At 35.5% G+C, this 19,978-nt stretch overlaps 1 protein-coding gene across 5 annotated transcripts in view; it reads right to left on the bottom strand.

Moving 5' to 3' along the window:
* LOC149788062 (cyclin-dependent kinase 17-like) overlaps positions 1-19,978 on the bottom strand; it is a 225,285-nt gene that overhangs the window by 8,911 nt on the left and 196,396 nt on the right. For all 5 annotated transcript variants that reach the window (XM_089974353.1, XM_089974352.1, XM_089974355.1 and 2 more), the window contains exons 10-15: positions 19,101-19,161; positions 18,333-18,392; positions 13,335-13,538; positions 8,519-8,561; positions 7,178-7,268; positions 1,327-1,404 (exon numbers count right to left, since the gene is read on the bottom strand). In XM_089974353.1, the coding sequence (XP_089830479.1) occupies positions 1,327-1,404; positions 7,178-7,268; positions 8,519-8,561; positions 13,335-13,538; positions 18,333-18,392; positions 19,101-19,161 (537 nt within the window). The remainder of the gene's footprint in view (positions 1-1,326; positions 1,405-7,177; positions 7,269-8,518; positions 8,562-13,334; positions 13,539-18,332; positions 18,393-19,100; positions 19,162-19,978) is intronic.

Raw genomic sequence — 19,978 nt, 5'->3', positions numbered from 1 at the left:
CAGTATATCTCTATCAAAATATTTACACATGAAAATAAATGTGTGTTTTAAGCAAAATCATAAAGGTAGCTTCCATGAGAATAAATGATTTCAAAGCATACAGAAAGCTGTAAGGTGGGTGGCTATGTAAGTATGCAAACAATATGACAGCTTCGGAGGATAAACAAATTTACGACTTGTGCCTATGTCATTATCACTCACAAACGTAATCATTTATCAATTCCTCAAATTCCTTAATGTTTTTTTCCTTTGGGAGATATTATTTTAATATGCCATATTTATCATGGAAAGAAAAAAGGTATTAGTAATTAAGTTTTACACCAGAAAAAAATCGTCTGTACCAGTGAATTGTAAGATAAGCATCATCATTACATAGTTCTAGCTCATTTTAATGCAGTACGCTGGGGTCCACAACTTTCAACAGCATTATGTATGGTTCCACAGTATAGCATGAATGATAAATTATTTTAATGTATGTATGTATGTGTGTGTGTGTGTGAATACAAATGTTAGTGAAACCTTTTAACTTTAATTTATGTAAATTAAAGATTGTTTTTCACTTCATATTTGTGTATTTTTATTTCACCTGATATTGCCATACAGCTGGTAGACCAATTTCAAGCAAAATGGTTTAATTTTGGTAATGTGGTTAATATCATGCTATGTCTAGATTTACATTGTAATGGAAGGTGTTATAATGAGGGAAAACTGATTTGGTGGATATTTATTAGCACACTAATGTGATGTTATAAACTACAACATATCACAGTGTGGCAAAACAGCTAGTAATGTCAGAAGCAAACTGACTGAAAACAAAATTGATAATCTTGATCCAAATACAATATGGCAATTAATGTGCACTGTATTTGGCATTATGATCAACTAACTATCTGCATATATTTCACACTGAATGGACACTCACTTATATTCTATTCATTTGAAAACTGGACCAAGGAGTGGACAAAAGTTGATGTACTTTTCACTAAGAGGAAACATGATACATTTACAAAAGTTGCACTGGGAAGCCCCGAGTGGCCGAGTGGTCTAAAGAGCTCTCCGTTACGGATCACTGCCATCTCACCTATGTCTGCGTGGGTTCGAGTCTCAGATTCAGCCAATGTGGGAATGTGAGAAAGCTTGCCAGTAGCTTCTCGTGAGTTGGTGGTTCTTTCCGGGGTTTTCCCGGGTTCTTCCTCCATCATTAATACTGGCCGCCATGTATAGCCTATCGTGTGCTGGAAAATGGCATTAAAACCTACAATAACAACAACAAAAGTTGCATTGCTTTATACAGTAACGAAGGTTGGATATATGTTGCAAGTATACCTGACAATGAGAAGGAGGATGATCTCATTCCTGGGTCCCTGTGTAACACAATACCTGGGATTGTGAATATTGATACAGCTGAAAGTAAAAGCAAGCATATTTAGTGAATTTTTATCTGCCGCCTACTAAGGTGAGATTGCAAAAGTTAAAAATGATGAGATCTATAACCTTCAAAACAGAGTTGTAATGTTATCTTGAAAATAGCATACCCAATGTGGTATGTGACAACTTCTAGTGATGATGTACAAGTATGTCAAGCCCTTTCCAGCTCAACAATTTAAAAATTCGACCGTTAACTTAGATAACCTAATTCAAATCGCTATTAAACTGTCAACCTCTGTGTCAACTATCCAAGAGATACCTCTGCGTATTGCATTATTCAATGTCGAATAAGTAGGACCACTGAAAAAGCGCACAGAAATAGTTAATTTTTTATTTACAATCAGAATATCAACGTCTTTTTCCTGACAAAAACATGGTTAAAAACATCAGGTGATCAGCCCAAGTCGTTCCCCAACCACTCTGACTTGTGGAGGTGGAATTGCTGTCATCACAAAGAACTCCATGATCAAACGTCTTAACCACACCACAACTTTCAATTTCTACCACACATCATTTGAACTAGTCCAAACCACACTTACAATGGACTATACCACCCTCCTCCTAGTAGAAAAAACAAGCTGACTGAATCTCTCTTTTTGGAGCAGTTTCCGAGTCTCCTGGAGTATGGAAATTCAATAGGTGGCAAGCTGATTATTCTTGGTGATTTCAACTTTCACTTTGACTGTCCTGGAAACCCAGATACATAAAAACACCTAGATTCCATTAATGTTTTCAAACTCAGTCAGTTAACCAACCCAACCATAAACATGGTCACATTTTAGACTGGATTCTTCACAGACCTGATAATAATATTCTAAGTTCCTCCCTGGTATCCCACAAACTTGCATCAGATCACCTCTGCATTATATGCCATCTTGACATATCAGTCCCTAACACTCCTCCTTTATTTGCTACTAAGAGAAACCTCCATATGATAAATAGAACCAAACTAATGCATGAGATTCAAGCAAACCTAACAACTTGCCTACCTCCTACAGCAGAACAACTCGATAACTGCCTGCATTCATTGCTCGACAAACATGCCCCAGCTACCAAGTGCAGAGTATCAATTCAAAAGTGTTCTCCATGGTATAGCAGTGTTAGGGACCAGCTTCACACTGCTAAAAAAGACCACTGTAAAGTTGAGAGGTTTTGGCTTTCCACCAGACTCACTATTCATAAGCAAATCTATGAAGCCACTAAGAAGAACGTCACATAGTCTATGCAGTGAAATCAGCCCACTACAGTACTAAGATCATGGAAATTTCCAGCTGCAAAGAGCTCTTCAAGATTACTAGTAAGCTAATGTCAAGGAACAAATGTACACCACATCCAATTACCTTCTCTCTAGTTGACCTTCCAGACCTGTTTGCAAATTTCTTCCATGACAAAGTACAAACCATTAGAGATAAGCTTGACAACACAATTTCAATTGACTCATCATTACCATAAGCTGGGATACATAATTTCAGCGGCAACCATTAGCAGCATTTGAACCTATCTCTATGGATTTAGTACGTACAATCATGATGAAGAGTGCACCAAAGTCATGTGAACTTGATCCAATTCCAACATCACTGCTGCGTGAGTGCTTAGATCCAGTATTGCCTTCACTAACTGATGTTATTAATACCTCTCTCTCATCCGGGGAATTCCCATCATTTTTCAGAACTGCCATTGTAAAGCCCCTGCTGAAGAAACCAACACTCGACTATAACGATTTAAAGAACTACCGCCCAGTTTCTAATCTCCCATTCATATTATATCCCAACTTGTATCTCATCTGAATTCAAACAGTCTTTTTAGCAATGCACAATCTGCATATCGCCCTTGACACAGTACTGAAACTACTCTTCTAAAAGTAGTTAATGACGTTCTCTCTGCTTTGGATAGTGGAAAGATTACAGTCCTCATCCTCCTCGATTTGTCTGCAGCATTTGACACAATAGACCATGATATATTACTTCACCGTTTCCAGCATGTATTTGGCATTCATGATACAGCCTTACTGTGGTTCAAGTCCTACTTGGTTAACAGGACACAAATTGTGTCTGCAAATGGAATACACTTCAGCCCAGTTAATCTATGTTGTGGTGTTCCAGAGGGGTCTGTTCTTGGACCTGTTCTCTTCGTTCTATACACTCAGCCGCTCTCAAGTGTCATAGATCATCATCCAGTGTCTCACCAATTGTACACTGATGACACCCACATATACAAATCTAGCCACCCAAATGAAGTTGATGCTACCATCCAAGGTATAGAGAGGTGCATTTGTGATGTGAAATCATGGATGATATGTAACAAGCTGCAGATGAATGATGATAAAACTGAGGCCATTCTGATCACAACACAAAGACTTTCTCAGTCACATCCTTTACCTCAAGCAATAAATATCAGTAACACCAACATTAAATTCACACAGTCAGTTTGAAACCTAGGTGTTACTCTGGACAGTACTCTCACATTGCACCAGCATGTCATGAACATATGCAAGGCTACATATCTTGAGCTGAGATGCATCAGCTCCATTCACAAATGTCTTTCAGTTGATGCCACTAAAACACTTGTATGTTCATTAGTACTTTCAAGACTGGATTATTGTAACTCAATTCTGTCTGGTTCATCTAAATATCTACTTCAGAAACTTCAAAAAGTTCAAAACACAGCTGCTTGAATCATACTTAGAGTACCACGATCAGAGCACACCTCCCCGCTGCTCTGTATCCTACACTGGCTATCCATTCAATCCAGAATCAAACACAAAATTTGTTCTCTGTGCTACGTTTCACTGACGGACTCAAGTCCAACATACCTATTCAACCTCACCAATGTGTACACACCAGCAAGATATTTGCGCTCCTCTTTTGACAATCGTATACTCATTATTCCCATTATGAAAACAAAGTCATATGGACAACGTTCTTTCTGCATACTAGGGCCCAGCAATGTGGAATGAATTGCCCACTGAACTTAGACACAAAGACATCATGATCCCATTCAAGAGTATTCTTAAAACTCACTTATTTTGACTGCAAGAACAAACTTAAAGACCTAATAATGTTCCCTACCTTAAATATTTTCAGCATGTCTTTTGTTTTCTAATTTCATGGTGTTTTTTTGTTGTTGTAATAATATCATTATATATGGTTTTTTTTATGTTATAGGTGTTGTCTAATGTTGCAAAGCACTTAGAGCTTCTAAAGATTAAGCGCTATACAAAGTCCTCATTGTTATTATTATTATTATTATCCCTTAATCTTAAATGGTTTTAAAATTAAAGAGTGGAAACAAAAATGTCATGGGATGATGAAGAAATGTGGAGGACAAAAAGAGAAATGGAACTGGTATACAGTTTCTGCATGAAAATACATATGAAGGTATTATAATATCTACACATATCATTCACTGTATATACTTGCTTATAAGTTAAGCCCAAAAGCAAACTTACATACAAGATTCATGCACCATCAAATCTGGGTCTGTGCAGTTCACTAGGAGGAATCAGAACAAATAACATATACTCTGGTCTGCAGGTGCATTGTGCTATCGCAGATAAGAGTCTACATTTTTGCAGTTTGGATTTATAAGTGAGTATATATGGTAATAGTTCAAGTCAATCATAAGAAATAAGAAATAATTTTTAAAAATTCAAACATGAGCATGTTGAAGACCAAGCAATAAAGCAAAGTATTGTCTTTTTTCCTTTGGAAGGGAGACAGGGTTACATCCATCCAATATCTGTAGTTTCCTGTGGGTTTTCCAGTTTCATTAATTTAAAACAATACAATAAAATATTGCCTAACAACATCCCTGATACTAAGACAATCCGCCAATAATGACTGAAAATAAAAATTGATTTTTCTCCTGTATTTTCATGTTTTTTAACCTCCAAACTAAGACCACCATGCTATTATGGATTATGACCTGTAATTCTAGACCTGGCTGTTAATTTCAACCAATTTTCTACCCTACTAATGTGACCAGAAATGATACTCAATTGGTTGTAGCTGTAACATCTTTACAACACCAAGCACTGTTCCATGTCCACATGGTTATCTGTGTTTCTGACTCAACCTATTACCTGGCCTGTTATGTTCAGGCAGTTTAGAAAAGAAAGTTGTTCTATCAAGTTGTTTGAGATGAAAATCATTTGTAGGTTCTCCATCTGGTTGCTAAGGAAGCCACCATTACTATGGGAGCCACACCAAACACAATTCTTGCATAACATATTCCTAACTGGCTTAACCATAATGAAGAAGTTGATACAGGTTTTCTAACTTGCTATTGATGGCACTCCATTACAGATTACATATCAAATCTATTCCATTGGGCACCTCATGTTATTAAAATCATATAAGCAGAAGATTAACCACAATAAGATTTTCAAGAGGGCCACTTTGGAGGTCATTTTGGGAGGTCAGGTATGCATGCAGTTTTATTTTAATGGACCAACCACATACAGTCAGAAGCGATGGAATGAAAACCCCAAGCCATTATTAACCAATCACAAAATGTGGTAATAATAAGATTTTCAAAATAACTGCCATGGTGGACCTGTTGGCTATCTTAGGGGCACCATGTTCACTTAAGGCCAATTAGACATCATACAAATTCTTGCACCATTCACTGATAGATTTAACACATTAACCCCTAGCGAAGACTTAACAGGGCAGGAGGTAGTAGCCTACTGCTGAGCTCTGTTGTGTCATGGGGGGGCCCCGAATGGCCGAGTGGTCTAAAGCGCTCTCTGTTACAGATCACTGCCATCTCACCTCTGTCTTCTTGGGTTCGAGTCTAGGAACTGGCTAACGTGGGTATGTGAGAAAGCTTGCCAGTAGCTTCTCGTGGGTCGGTGGTTCTTCCCGGGGTTTTCCAGGGTTCTTTCTCCACCATTAATACTGGCCACCATGCACAGCCTATCGTGTGCTGAAAAATGGCATTAAACCCCACAACAACAACAACTACAACAACTATAGTGTCATGGTCATGCATGATACATTAAAGTTGGTGGTATTATAGAAAGGTAGACAGATGTAGCTCTACAATGATACCAAAAATCTGGAATATCTAGTTGCACTACAAAATACAGATAAAAAAACCTCCTTTTTCTGGACCCGACTTTTTTATACCCAAAATTCCCCCGTGGTCGGAATCCAATTTTGTGTTGGGATTTTAGACTTTTTGGTCTCAGATCTAAGGCAAACCAGTATGAACTGCAAACAGACAGATGAGCCTTTGCAAAAAGTAGGATAAGATGGGCATATAGAATAAAGAGTGGTCTCCATACAAAAAAAATTGCTCCGTTTAGCAAAAAAGAACTCCTAACTTTTATCCTTCTGCTCATGCGCGAGTCAAATAGCCAATGAAAAATGGTGTTTCTAACACAAGTAGGCAGTATGTTATTGAAACATGACTGGGGATTTGGTGTTTTCGAGTCTATTCAGAAATAGCTTTCAAAGCTCCAGGGGTTAATGTGTTAACATCACTATCATTTCCTCCTACCATGTCCACCTCCACTTCTTTTGGAACCCTTGTTCTCAGCATTTTGCATTATTTCTCAACAATATGAATCACATGGCTATGATGACTACATAAAAAAGCTACATTTTGTATCTATAAGTATTGGGACAATGACAATGATAATTATATTTTCCTGTCCCAAGATTTGTTGTCATTATGGTAAAAAAAAAAGAAATCGGCAGTGCATACAATTTCATGACAACTATGATGTAGTCTGTATGACACTTACTATCAGGTAATCTATGAACACTTGGACCCAAGGAATTGAAGAAAGGATGCTTCAAGGCATCTGCTGCTGATGTCCGCTTCTTGGCTTCATACTGCATAGAAAGAAAAATTGTAAATTATACTTTTCCCACCAGATTTTTTAATGATCAAAAATATAACCAAAGACATGCCATACCAATGTGAAATACAAATGCCTTATAGATTCTAAGCATAAAATAGGATACATACAATTTCTTTCATACTGATTCCTACTTCTAATTGCATTCGTCAAACAAGGCCTCTTGTGTAGGCTAGGAGATGTATAACATGGAAAATATATGTGGTTATGAGCTAAACACAAATACTTAACCTACGTTAGTAAAGCAAAAAATGTTGGTCACAGTGACCTTCTTTGGTTGTAAGTGTGTAGTGGTAACATATGTGCATCTGATTAGAAACGTTTAGGATCTGAAAATAAACAGCACCCAATAAATGAACTTGAAACAAAAAATTAAATAATTTGTGACATATATGCCCTTTTTACAAAGCTGGTGTAATTCTTTTCAAGAGGCATTCCTTCGCTAAGTTTCATGATTCCAGATAGTAGCAAAAACTTAACCTAAGCCAGGAAAAAATGAAATATAGGTCACAGTGAGCTTCATTTGTATAATGATGTAGTACTAAACAGAGATGCATATCATTATCAATTTCATGTTTCTAACATGAACAGTAACTAAAAAATAAAAATTAGAATGTAAACCCAGTCAGTGAGGTGTATAATATGGGCAATAATGACCTACTTTTGCAAAGAGGGAGTAGTACTCATTAAGATGCATCACCATGCCAAGTTTCACGATTATTGATTAGTTTGTACAAAACTAAAGAGAGAATAGCTTGTGCATGATTCTAGATAGAATAATTTGTACATAACATGCAAAATCCTAAACTATACAAGCAAAATGTGAGATTTAGGTCAATGACCTTTTGTAATGGGAATGTAGTACTGGTCAAGAATGTAGAAATAATATATATGTATGTAAAAACTGAGTCCCGTCTCCAAATGTCAATGCTGATCCCAGGAGTATTAAAAATACTCATCGTACTGTGTAGAAATGAATGAATCAGACTTGTTTCCCACCTAAAGGCAAGACTCAGTCTGCCAGATAACAAGGTCACAAACTGTCACAGTAAACAGAAGTCCTTGCATAATGCAGGACATCAATTTGTAACAAATGCTAACAGAAGAGCCTGGAAGTGGATGCAACTCTTGGCATTTCAGAATTAACTAATTTTATGGTAATATTTACACATCCTGAACACCATAAATTGATTGAAACTTATCAGTTCCAATGATAGAACTTACCAACAAAAACATTGACAATAAATCTGTACCATCGCCATCTAACCTGCAAACAGAAAAAAACAGTATCCAAATTACAAATGATAAATCACTGTAAATTCATGTATTGTTGTGGTTTATTGATAAAGTTATATTTTCTTGGCACATAAATTCATAGACTAGAGAAAGTGGTTCTGCTGTTTCTATAGAATGATCAATTTTGCCAAGGTCTTGAAATTTTATGAAAAAAAACGAATGCCTAACAAATTAACAAAATGGATAAAATGCATATACAACCATGACAAGATCATACTGGTGACTCTTTAGATAAAACCATAAATCAAAATAGTGTTTTGAGAAGTGGAGGCCAAGTGGGCCTCAAAATCAAATGCCATTAGTGTGATTTTTTTGCTGGCTTTAATGGCACATTTTACACATTATAGGCTTAATATATCATGTGGAGAAAATGGGTGCCAAGTTCCCTTCACAAGGACACACTGAGGCAGCCAACTCTGGCTGGCCTGGGTGGGTACTGAACCTGTATCCCTTGGATTATGAATCAAATACTCTATCAATGACCTCAGCTCCCAAGTCTGAATGATGCTTTCTGATGCCCAATAGCTTGTATGTTTTTCAACAATGACAGCCATATTAAATCTCAGATCAATGACATTGTAAGGTGTAATACCAGTATATTATCTGTGAAAATGGTAACGATGGTAACATGAATATTTTTTATAAGTTTAAATTAGCAAATGATGATGGACAATACATGATGGATGCAGGACCATACCAAAAACTCACTTGACCAGGTTAGTTAAAAAAAACTGCTTATAGATTTCCTCATCACACAACCTCTTTCCTTTATCAACACTTAAATTGAAGAATGCTTTAAGAAATGAAAACCTATTAAAGGTCCCTTTCAGCTCTAAGAGGGCCTAAACAAGGAAAATTTAATCTGATTGAAATGCAATCAATCGGTTGGATAGACTTCGTCAAATGTCTACTTTCAAATTTATACATTTTTGTGACCAAAAAGTTGAATCATTTTAAGATGAAAATTTCAACAGAACCTCCTTAAAGCATTCTAAGACTGTACAGGAAAACCCTGCTATAATGTACTCTGTTATAACACAAATCAACACACAGCATGTCACATCATGGCTCTCAATTATTTAACAAGAATACCATGAATGGCACATTATATTCCTTTCCCATGTCTACGGATGCTCTATGCAGATAACTGAAATTTTTGTGCAGAAACCATTGTTCTTCTTTTGGTGACCTTTACCTTTGACCTTTTGACCCCAAAATTGATAGGCTTTCTTCCTTACTGAAAATGCAAGCTAACCAATACCATTTCATACCGAATTTAACCGAGTTGCTCCGTAATTATCCAAATAACCTCCCAAGTTACTTTATACTCCAGCCAATCAAACGCTGGTGGGCACATGTACATAACAAAATGGCGTCCATTGTTGTTTAGAAATATTTCAGAAATAAAATTAATTAAATGATTGAAATTTATATGTAAATTATCCACAGTCTTTCAAAAACAAATCTGATAAACTCATATGAAACACATTTTATTATAGTGACGTTTCGGATGCACAGAAATAGTTTGAACAACTTGCTCTTTAACTATCAAGATTAAATTTGTTTACTTCGACACCGTTTCCTTACTTACATGTACATATCCTGATGTAAACAACTTAGAGCTACTCTCTCGTATGGGTTTGAAATCCACTCTGGTTTCCAGAAAATAAGACAGGCTGTTTCAAATATTAAATTTTGTCAATATGTGCGGCAGCATCGCTGTTGAATATGCATCTTTCAACTCGATAAACGATGTTGAAGTAGTTACAGAAGTTGATGCCAATGCTGAAGCGTTAGCCGTATTCTGCCCACCACCTATTACAGTCAGCTGACCACCCGCCACATGATCAAAATTCCGAGCAAATTACGAAGTTCACCGAAGTCTGTGTGAAATGGGCTATAACATTTGCTCCAGATCTGTGATGCAGATGTAGATGGTGACAACTCAAGTCATTGTGTACAAAACCATTGTTCTTCTTTTAGTCAGTTACCATTGAGCTTTTGACTCAGAAATTGATAGAGTTCTACCTTACCCCAAGAGTAAGTCATCCACAAAGTTTGTTTACTGTAGATGGTGGACAGCTGAGTTATTGTGTGGAAAGAAATGTTGTAGCGTACAGATGGACAGACTAAAAACAATGTATAATTAGCACTGCTTTATAGTGAATGTATAATAATCAAATCTGAATGCACAAAAGATCAGTTATGCTGACAGACAGTAAAAACTGCATCAAAACTTCAGAAACCTGCCCTTTATATATCATGAATAGCATTATTTGCTATCGATATTTACACTGCAATTACATTTTTAGTTTGGGGCTATTTTAATCCATCTAAAGGCATGCAACAACGTTAGCATTGTGACTTTAAACAATAGCAAATTTTCTGTGTAAAAATGATCATAAACATTGCTAAATTACTCACCTTGGGAAAACAAATGAAACATCTGATCATCAAATCACCTTATGTAACATGAATATTTATTTTAAACAAATGACTGCCCTTCATGCAATAATGGTGTGCAATCCTACATACGTGAGATTTTAGTTTAGAATAGTTTCTGTACAAGTGTGCCAACTTCATGTATAATTTTAATTGCCACTGGGAAGAAATGACATTATATATATATATATATATATATATATATATATATATATATATATATATATATATATATACTTACCAGACAAGTCCAGCCAACTGCAGACCCAGATTGGCCAGTGCATAATGCTCCAGCAGATCTGGGTCTGTGCAGTTTCTTAGGAGTAAATGGTAGAAAAAAGCAAAGCATACACTGATTGGCAGGTGCATTATGCTATAGCAGATCAGCGTCTTTGTTGTGTGCAGTTTAAGACGAGTAATAAGTGAATATATACAATAATTATCATTACATAAAATTACACCTGCCAACAGTATAGTTCAGGCAAGATTTTTAATTGTAAAAGTCCATCATGAAAATATATATTATTCTTTACGATGAAACAGAAAGTACAACATAGATATCAAAGTACTTGGACACTGACCAATAACCATGGATAGAGATTAGTTGAGCCAAATTTTGGTAGACTTTTATATAAACACTATTATATCAAAAATTTTTAAACCTTTACACTGGTTGCTTGGTTTATCTGTGCTTTTAATTTATTACTGACTGTATCATGCTGGAACTGTTGGCCAAATCTAAGTATGTTTTGCTGACCTTAAAAGTATGTTTAACACACTACAGTTTGCCAAGCAAATGGGAGCTAAGGGCCTTTCACAGGAACATACCAAGGCAGCCACCAGGGCTGACTTGGGCAGATACTGAGCTTGCAACTCATGGACTAAAAGTCTGATGCTCTACCAGTTAGCTTAAATATTAAATTTACAGTCACTGGGGTCACTGTATTATAAAATTGATCCATATATCATGGTCTCATTTTATGGAGCCTGACTGCTGGGATCACTGTATTATAAAATTGAAATATATATCTAAATCTCATTTTATGGACCCTGACTGTTTTGATCACTGCCTTACAGAAGTGATCCATATAACATGGTCTTATTTAATGGAACCTGACTGCTGGGATCACTGCATTACAGAAGTGATCCATATAACATGGTCTTATTTAATGGAACCTGACTGCTTGGATCACTGCATTACAAAAGTGATCAATATAACATGGTCTCATTTTGTGGAACCTGACTGCTGGAATCACTGTATTATAAAATTGATCCATATATCATGATCTCATTTAATGGACACTGTCTGGTGTTTTGAAATGAGGTTTAGCAGTACAGTGGAACCTGTCTTGAAAGACCACCCCTTCTGCCAAAACATAATGGTCTCTCATAACAGGTTATAACACTATATAATCTCTAAATCTGTACATGGAGAACCTGGTCTCTCAAGACAGGCGGTCTCTCATTGCAGTGGTCTCTCAAGACAGGTTTTACTGTACAAAATATTGTAGAGACACATCTTGTGGAATAAAGTTGTGTGGGTTGCAAAATTGTGTGGAATGACAGATAGATGGAAGGATGAGCAAGAGTTCACTTCAGGGTTGAAAACTATTCTACTGCATAATGAAAGTCACTCAGACTTTACTTCTCCAAATCAAATGGTGCATGTGTTTTATGAACATTTTGATTCTCTGATCGAGATTCTTTTTCCTTATAAACAAAGCCTTTGGATACAGAGAATCAATCCAGAAAATCTGTGACACACTTAGACCATATTGCATGAGACACATTATTAAAGGTGGCACTAAATTTTGGCATGTGTTAGTGAGAAACTTATAGACAAAAATATTAAGTGCTGTTCTAGAATAAATATTTGTTCCGTGTTGATATTTACAAAAGTAAATTTGAAAAACAAAAATTAAAAATGGTGGCCGTGACAGTGAGTTAGAGATCACAGAGGTTGTCCAAGTGCTTTAGGATATCACCACATTTATCACATGGTAATCCCATACTTAATATCTACCATCACTTTTACAAAACTTTGCCAATGATATCTTTATCTGATAATAAGCCCACTATCAGCTTCTAGACAAATTTAACATTCTGGCCCAACCCCTGGTTTTATCATGAGATAAAAACTTTACACAGAAAACAATGACAAAACTCAAATATATAAAATACGTGATCATGCTTAGAACAATAAATAATCTTGAATCATAGTGAATAGACACTAATGTCTATAGTCAAAACACATGGTTACTGCATAGCAAGTCAAAACCTTACTAAAATGTTAATACATTACCTTGGTGCTATATTTATTAATGGTTCTGGTTCATAAAAGGGGAAACTGTAGTTGAGAAATTCCTCATTTTGACTAATCCCAGGGGAATTTTCCTCAGTGGGGGTCCCTAGGGTCTTGAATATCAAGTGTAACTCGTCCTCCACAGTGGAGCCAGGGAACAATGGCCGCCCACAGGCCATCTCATAAAATATACACCCTACACCCCTACAACAGAAAATGTATTCAATGTTAATTAATCTGTCAAATAATCAAGATGCCTAAAATGTATGATGCCAATATATTATGAATAATGACAAAATGTTCTGTGCAAGTTTCAATTTTTTAAAATTCTATTTGATCCTGACGTAGTTAACCTATATGCTTGCTTGTAAGTTCAAATAAAATTGCATAGACCCAGATTGACAATCACATAATTACATTAATTAGTTAATAATAATAATAATAATTTAAAAAAACAATGGGTTGTTTTAGTGGATATAAGGAAATGGCAAAGTCACTCAAGACAATACAAATTTTACATTTCACTATGAAATATTTCCGCATAGTTATTAAAATAACGAATCACATATACTCACTTATAAGACAAGTCAAACTGCAAACTGCATAGATCTGCCATCTCATAATGTGTCAGTGATTGGGGTATGTGCAGTTTGTTAGGAGTAATCAGCAGAACAATACAATCTTTGATCTGTAGGTACATTATGTTGTTATTGTTGTTATAGGGTTTAACGCCATTTTTCAGCACAATATAGGCTATACATGGCGGCCAGTATTAATGGTGGAGGAAGAACCCGGGAAAACCCTGGAAAGAACCACCGATCCACGAGAAGCTACCCGCAAGCTTTCTCACATATCCACATTGGTCGAGCCCGAGACTTGAACCCACACAGACAGAGGTGAGATGGCAGTGATCCGTGACGGAGAGCGCTTTAGACCACTTGGCCACTCGGGGCCCCAGGTACATTATGCTTGAGCAGATCTGGATCTTTTTCTTATTGCAGTTTGCCTTTACTTATAAGTGAGTATATATGGTGGATATCCTCTATATCGGTCAGAAACAGAACACTCTGGAACATTACATAGCAATGTTATTAACATGGTTGCCATGCTTTTCTAAAGATAAATTTCCAGGTCATTTCCAGGGGTTTTCCAGGATGAAATTTATTTTTCTCAAGGTTCACATATGACCATTACTGAATGGAATTAAAGAACATTTTAGATTATAAAACATGCATTTTCTAAATCAAAAATGTTTCTCTTTTAGGACCCTCCAAAACATATAAGTCAGAAAAGATGATTATGTACAAAACCACAAAATGTATCACATGAAACAAGTTTGATTATATTCCTATAAATTGGCAGGTAAAGTTATTTCAATGTACAGAATAAAAATTCTAACTTAATTTTGCTGCCCTGCATTATGTTGCTAAGTGAGAACAACATAATAAACATAAATCAGTTTTGTTTATTTTCAAACCTTTAACTCTAAAGATAGCAATATTTACATGTACACATCTCCTAGAAAGTAAACATTTCATATTACAGTATAAAAAAGTAAACGCAAATAATTAGCTACTTGTCTTGTAACGAAAAGAGCATAACCCTAAATTTATCTGTGCCAATAAAATCCCAAACAAGATTTTTCAAACAACCTAATCTCCTTGAGACGATCTGGTTAAAAACCCAACATATAAAAAACATTTTCAAAGGGGTTGATTTAAGTTTTGACAAAAGACCTTAAAAATTAAACACTGCTGTATAAACAAAGACTGAATTTTTTGTAAAATCAACTTGTCTTCTTGTAATTCGTCAAACCAGTCCCCAAACCTGTAGTGATATAGAGGCTCATTTTTTTATAATTATATACAATACAAGGGACGAAAATTTCTCATTTCAGCTCTAAGATTCAACAATTTGGACTACAAATTTGGCTTAAAATTAAAAGCGGTCTGTTTTTTAATCCGGGTTTCCCCCAAATATTCCCACCCTATTTTTCATATTTGGTCATTTAGGTTAGGGTGTGGAGTCACTGCAATTGCATATAAAAAATTTGGAATTTGCTGTCACCATGCAGTAGCGACACATGGTAGTTGCTTACCAGCGGGCCTAGAAAATGTAAACTTATGTTATATTGACCTATACCTTCATTAAATCAATTGGAAAATGATATTTGTTTCAGAAATGGCAAGTATTATAATCGTTATGTCTTAATCTGCTGACAGACTAGACGAAGTATGGCACAGATGAAACCTGACCCAGTACTTGCCATTTGCATTACTAGTCACATAACTTTACAAATCTCAAATGACGACATTGTTAGTCCAATGGTGACGTGATATCAACAACAAACTCCTTTTTAATGTTGTTGTACAGAAATTCAATTACATTAAATGAAAGTCAGATACTTTTTGTAAAAGCCAGCAATCTGGCCAGTCTGATTTATCAAGCAGAGAGCACAGGTCACGTGATACAACAAAACTCCAGAAGTTGTTCTCAGATTATATAAATTCGTTTTTGTATTTTTAATACAATCAGTATACAACTTTCATTTAATATTTTTAAATTTGTTTTCTCTACAACATTTGAAAATGTGGGTTGTTCGATTTGTCTACTCATGCAACTAGCAATGCAAATCGAGAGTACCAGGTCACATTTCATCAACGCCATAGTTTTATCTTGTCTTTCAACAGATTAAAGACATGATGATTTTAATACAGTGGAATCACACTATAAAGCGATAACTGGGGTTTAAAAAATTGGATCGCGTTAATATTGGGGTCGGGGATCAAGTTAATGCGGGGTTTACAGTATTTTACTTTTTTCAGAGAACAACTCTTTGGCACATATACGTGTATTCATGTCTAATGTACATGACGAATAGGGTATCAACACCGTTTACTATCGTGCCACTGTGGCATGCAGTTCATCTATGATGCATGTAATTCCACTGAAAAACTGCACACAGATTTACAATATTCAATAATTTCTTCCCCAGATCATTGTGTCTGAATTCAACGTCTAATAACAGCATGAACAGAGTATCAACATCATTTATTTGCCATCTGATATCGTACCGTTGGGGCTTGCAATTAATCCATAATGTATGTATTTCCATTGCAAAAACTGCATAGTTTACATATTTAAACTATTCAATAATTTTGTCACACATCATTATGTGTCTGAATTCAATGGGAAAAATTAGGTTACGAAAGACGAAGCACATGTATGATTTATTATGTTCCAGGGTCTATGAACGGTGTCTGTACAAATTTCATACTGCTAAAATTTTCTTATTTGCGTTTCTGTGTACATTTTATCCATTGCAAATTTCCCATAATTAACGCTTGTACGCCTTATTGTCTGAACGACTACAGCAAGAATAATTAACAATCAACACAAGCTTTCAGCTTGCATGTGACTTTTACTTCAGATTTTGTGAATATCGAAAGAAATGTGTGAAAACTACTATACTAATCATTGCGCAAATTGCAGAAAATGACTTGCGTTTGTGAACTTGCTTTTCCATAACGGTAAAATATTTTTATAAAAAATAGGAAATTAATAACGAGTTCATAAACAAACACCATACCATTGTAAAACCCGAAAACTAAGTACAGTAGGCCTGCAATGGTCACGAGTCAATTTTATAAACTTTTTAAAGCTGAACACGTGTACAATTTCATACCCTTTAAATTTCCAGCTAATAAAGCGGACATTTACTAGTCAACTGATTGCATCTAATAACATTGCCAAGCCCAGCAAACATGTTGGCGGCGTTCATTTCTTGATGTTTATTAAATTGTGAGAATCTTTATTAACCACTGCATTGTCTGCTGCTTGGTTGTGTATGCAGTTAAAGAAGAAGCACATGTTGGCTATTGTTTGAGCAACGAGTGTATACAAAATTAATTGAAGACAAGCACGAAGACAACTTACTGGCTTTACTCATTGTTAAATTTCAGAAGCTATGCCACAATCGTAATATTAAAATTCATATGTGAACTCTTCCCAAAATGATAAACGTTTTGCACACTATTTCTCGTACTTAAAAAAAAAAAAAATTCTAGTACGAGAAAAATACAAATAGATGTATTTAAAATTTCAGGAACCATGCCATGACCATATTAAATTTGAATTCATACGCAATATCTTCCCCAGAATGATAAAACATTTTTTATACACTATTTCATGTACTTTGAACAAAAAATATATTTTCTTGTGCGAACAAATATATGACATTTTGGGAGCCAAGCCAAGACCGCATCATATCCGAATTTGCGTTATAGCGGGGTTGCACTGTACTCACAATTTTTGAGAAAATAAGTAATTTTCATATTGATTTCAAGCATGTATCACTCAATCTAACAATGTTTACAGTTTGCTAGGCCATCCAGTAAGCAGCTACGCTTTGCCATCACCATGTTGGCCTCTTGTGATGCTAGACTAGCCTTCATACCTTCTATGTAAGGAAAGATACAGATATCACGCTGACTTTGAAAATAAAAGTCTACTAGAAGAATCTAATCCACTGAGCGTATTTAATGCAAGCACCCAAATAAACCATACTGCACCCTCCAATTATTCTGGTTAGAACTCTATAAATGTAACTCACGATCAGTTTAGTTATGACTCAATTAAGTGATTGTTTTGGGCATCAAGTGGTGGTGGAAAATTCCTGGGTTTTTCCCCCGACTTTTATCAATATTTGCAAAATTCAAAGACTCTCCACGGTTGGGGAAACTAATTATCATTTCTCCCGAATTTCCCCCCGATTTCCCGCTAGCATCGGAACCCTGTATTAAGTATCACGCAGTATATGCCATTATATTATGTATAGAATCTAATTTTTCTTAGAATCAAATTTAAAATAACTCATTTTACAATACTACATTAAATAACCACAGTACTGCTTAGCAATTTATACAACATTACCCTACTTATTTAACAAATTCATATCCAATAGACATCCATGTATGATCCTCATTTTAGAAGTCTTACCACATATCTATCTGTGTAGAATACTCTGTTGATCCCAATAGCACATCTGGAGGTCTGTACCTAAGAGAGAGAAAGATACTTATGCTTTAGTAATTTATCTGCATTACTGAGAGAGAGAGAGAGAGAGAGATTGAGAGTGAGAGAGAGAGAAAGAGAGAGAGAGAAACAAACAATAATAAGATTTACAACAGGGATGCCATGATGGCCAAAGTTAATACAGAATGACATCATTTCTATATAGTACCAAATAGACATCATAAAGAAGTCTATTGCTGAAAACACAATGTCGATATGACCAGCTATCTAGAAAAGTAGTGATAACAAGATTTTCAAGATGGCCATTGTGACAGTCATATCAGAAGTCCCATAGGCACCATTTTCACCGCTCATGAACTAGACATAACAAGAAGTCTTCTAGTAAAAACCCAATGACCATCCATTATGGAGAACTAGTTATAACAAGATTTTCAAGATGGCCACTGTGGAAGGCATAACAAATGTCTAAATGGTGCCATAAAGACCAATCAAATGTCATAAGAAATACTAAGGACAGCAAAAAAAAAAATCCAGAAGTCGGGTTAAAAAAGTGTTCCTATGATTGCAGCCTATCAGTAAAGAGAATACTGCACAATAATGTCAAGGGCTCATTTGACAAATTAGAATCACATAAAGTGATATTTCAATATGTGCTAATACCAAAAATATGAAACTGCACAAACTAAAGGAAAACTATACCTACTATGTGATAACTGATGATATACAACTCACCATAATGTGACAACTTCATTGGAATAAGTTTTAGTAGGTATAGATTTAGCCCTTGCCAAACCTGAAAAAATGAAAGAAAACATATTAGAGCTACTGCCAGTTTAGCATGAATGAATTAAGGTACAATATACTTTATTATTATGCCAATTATGTTGTTGTCAGATCCATAGCTTATGAAAACAATGAAATGATGGCACAGTTTATGGTACTGGGCTGACTGGGACTGATGGGAAATGAAATAAAGATGAAATACATATCAGAAACCAATTCTGAATATAAATGTTAAAAAGGTTATCTGACAATGAATAATCGACAGTAAGAAAATGTCCAACAGAAAAAGCTGCAGGTGTGTCTGTAGATAATAATTTACAATGATGTAAATATGTTGACAAGTTTTGTAAAGCAGTGTCTTCCAAAATTACTCTACTCAGCAGAATCAAGAAATATTTACCTACAGAAACTCAAATTCTGTACTACAATTCACATATTCTTCCAACAATTGATTAGTGTTTGACTGTATAGGGAAAATGTGCCAAATCTCCATTTGACAGGATTTATAAACTTCAGAAATGGGCAGCACGCATTATTTTAGAAGCCTCTAATGATTATTCACCAATAGCATTATTTAAAGAACTAAAATGGTTTACAATATAAGAAAGGACTGATTTTCACATGGCAGTTCTTGTATATAAACGTATAAATGGAGATGCACCAGAGAATCTTCAGGATTTATTCAGGCTTTTTTCAACACAGTACCAGAGCAATGTAAGAAAAGCTTCAATACTCTGGCACAGTTCTGTGGAACAAGCTTCCACATATAAAATCTGCAGAAAATGAAACCGTATTACAAAAGACATACCATGAGTATGTATGTGCTA

The sequence above is a fragment of the Sinohyriopsis cumingii genome, chromosome 11 (assembly GCF_028554795.1).
Source record: "Sinohyriopsis cumingii isolate HCF-2022 chromosome 11, ASM2855479v2, whole genome shotgun sequence".
NCBI classification, from domain to species: domain Eukaryota; kingdom Metazoa; phylum Mollusca; class Bivalvia; order Unionida; family Unionidae; genus Sinohyriopsis; species Sinohyriopsis cumingii.
Note: the sequence above shows the minus strand (reverse complement) of the source record. Positions and strands in the feature narration are given on the sequence as shown.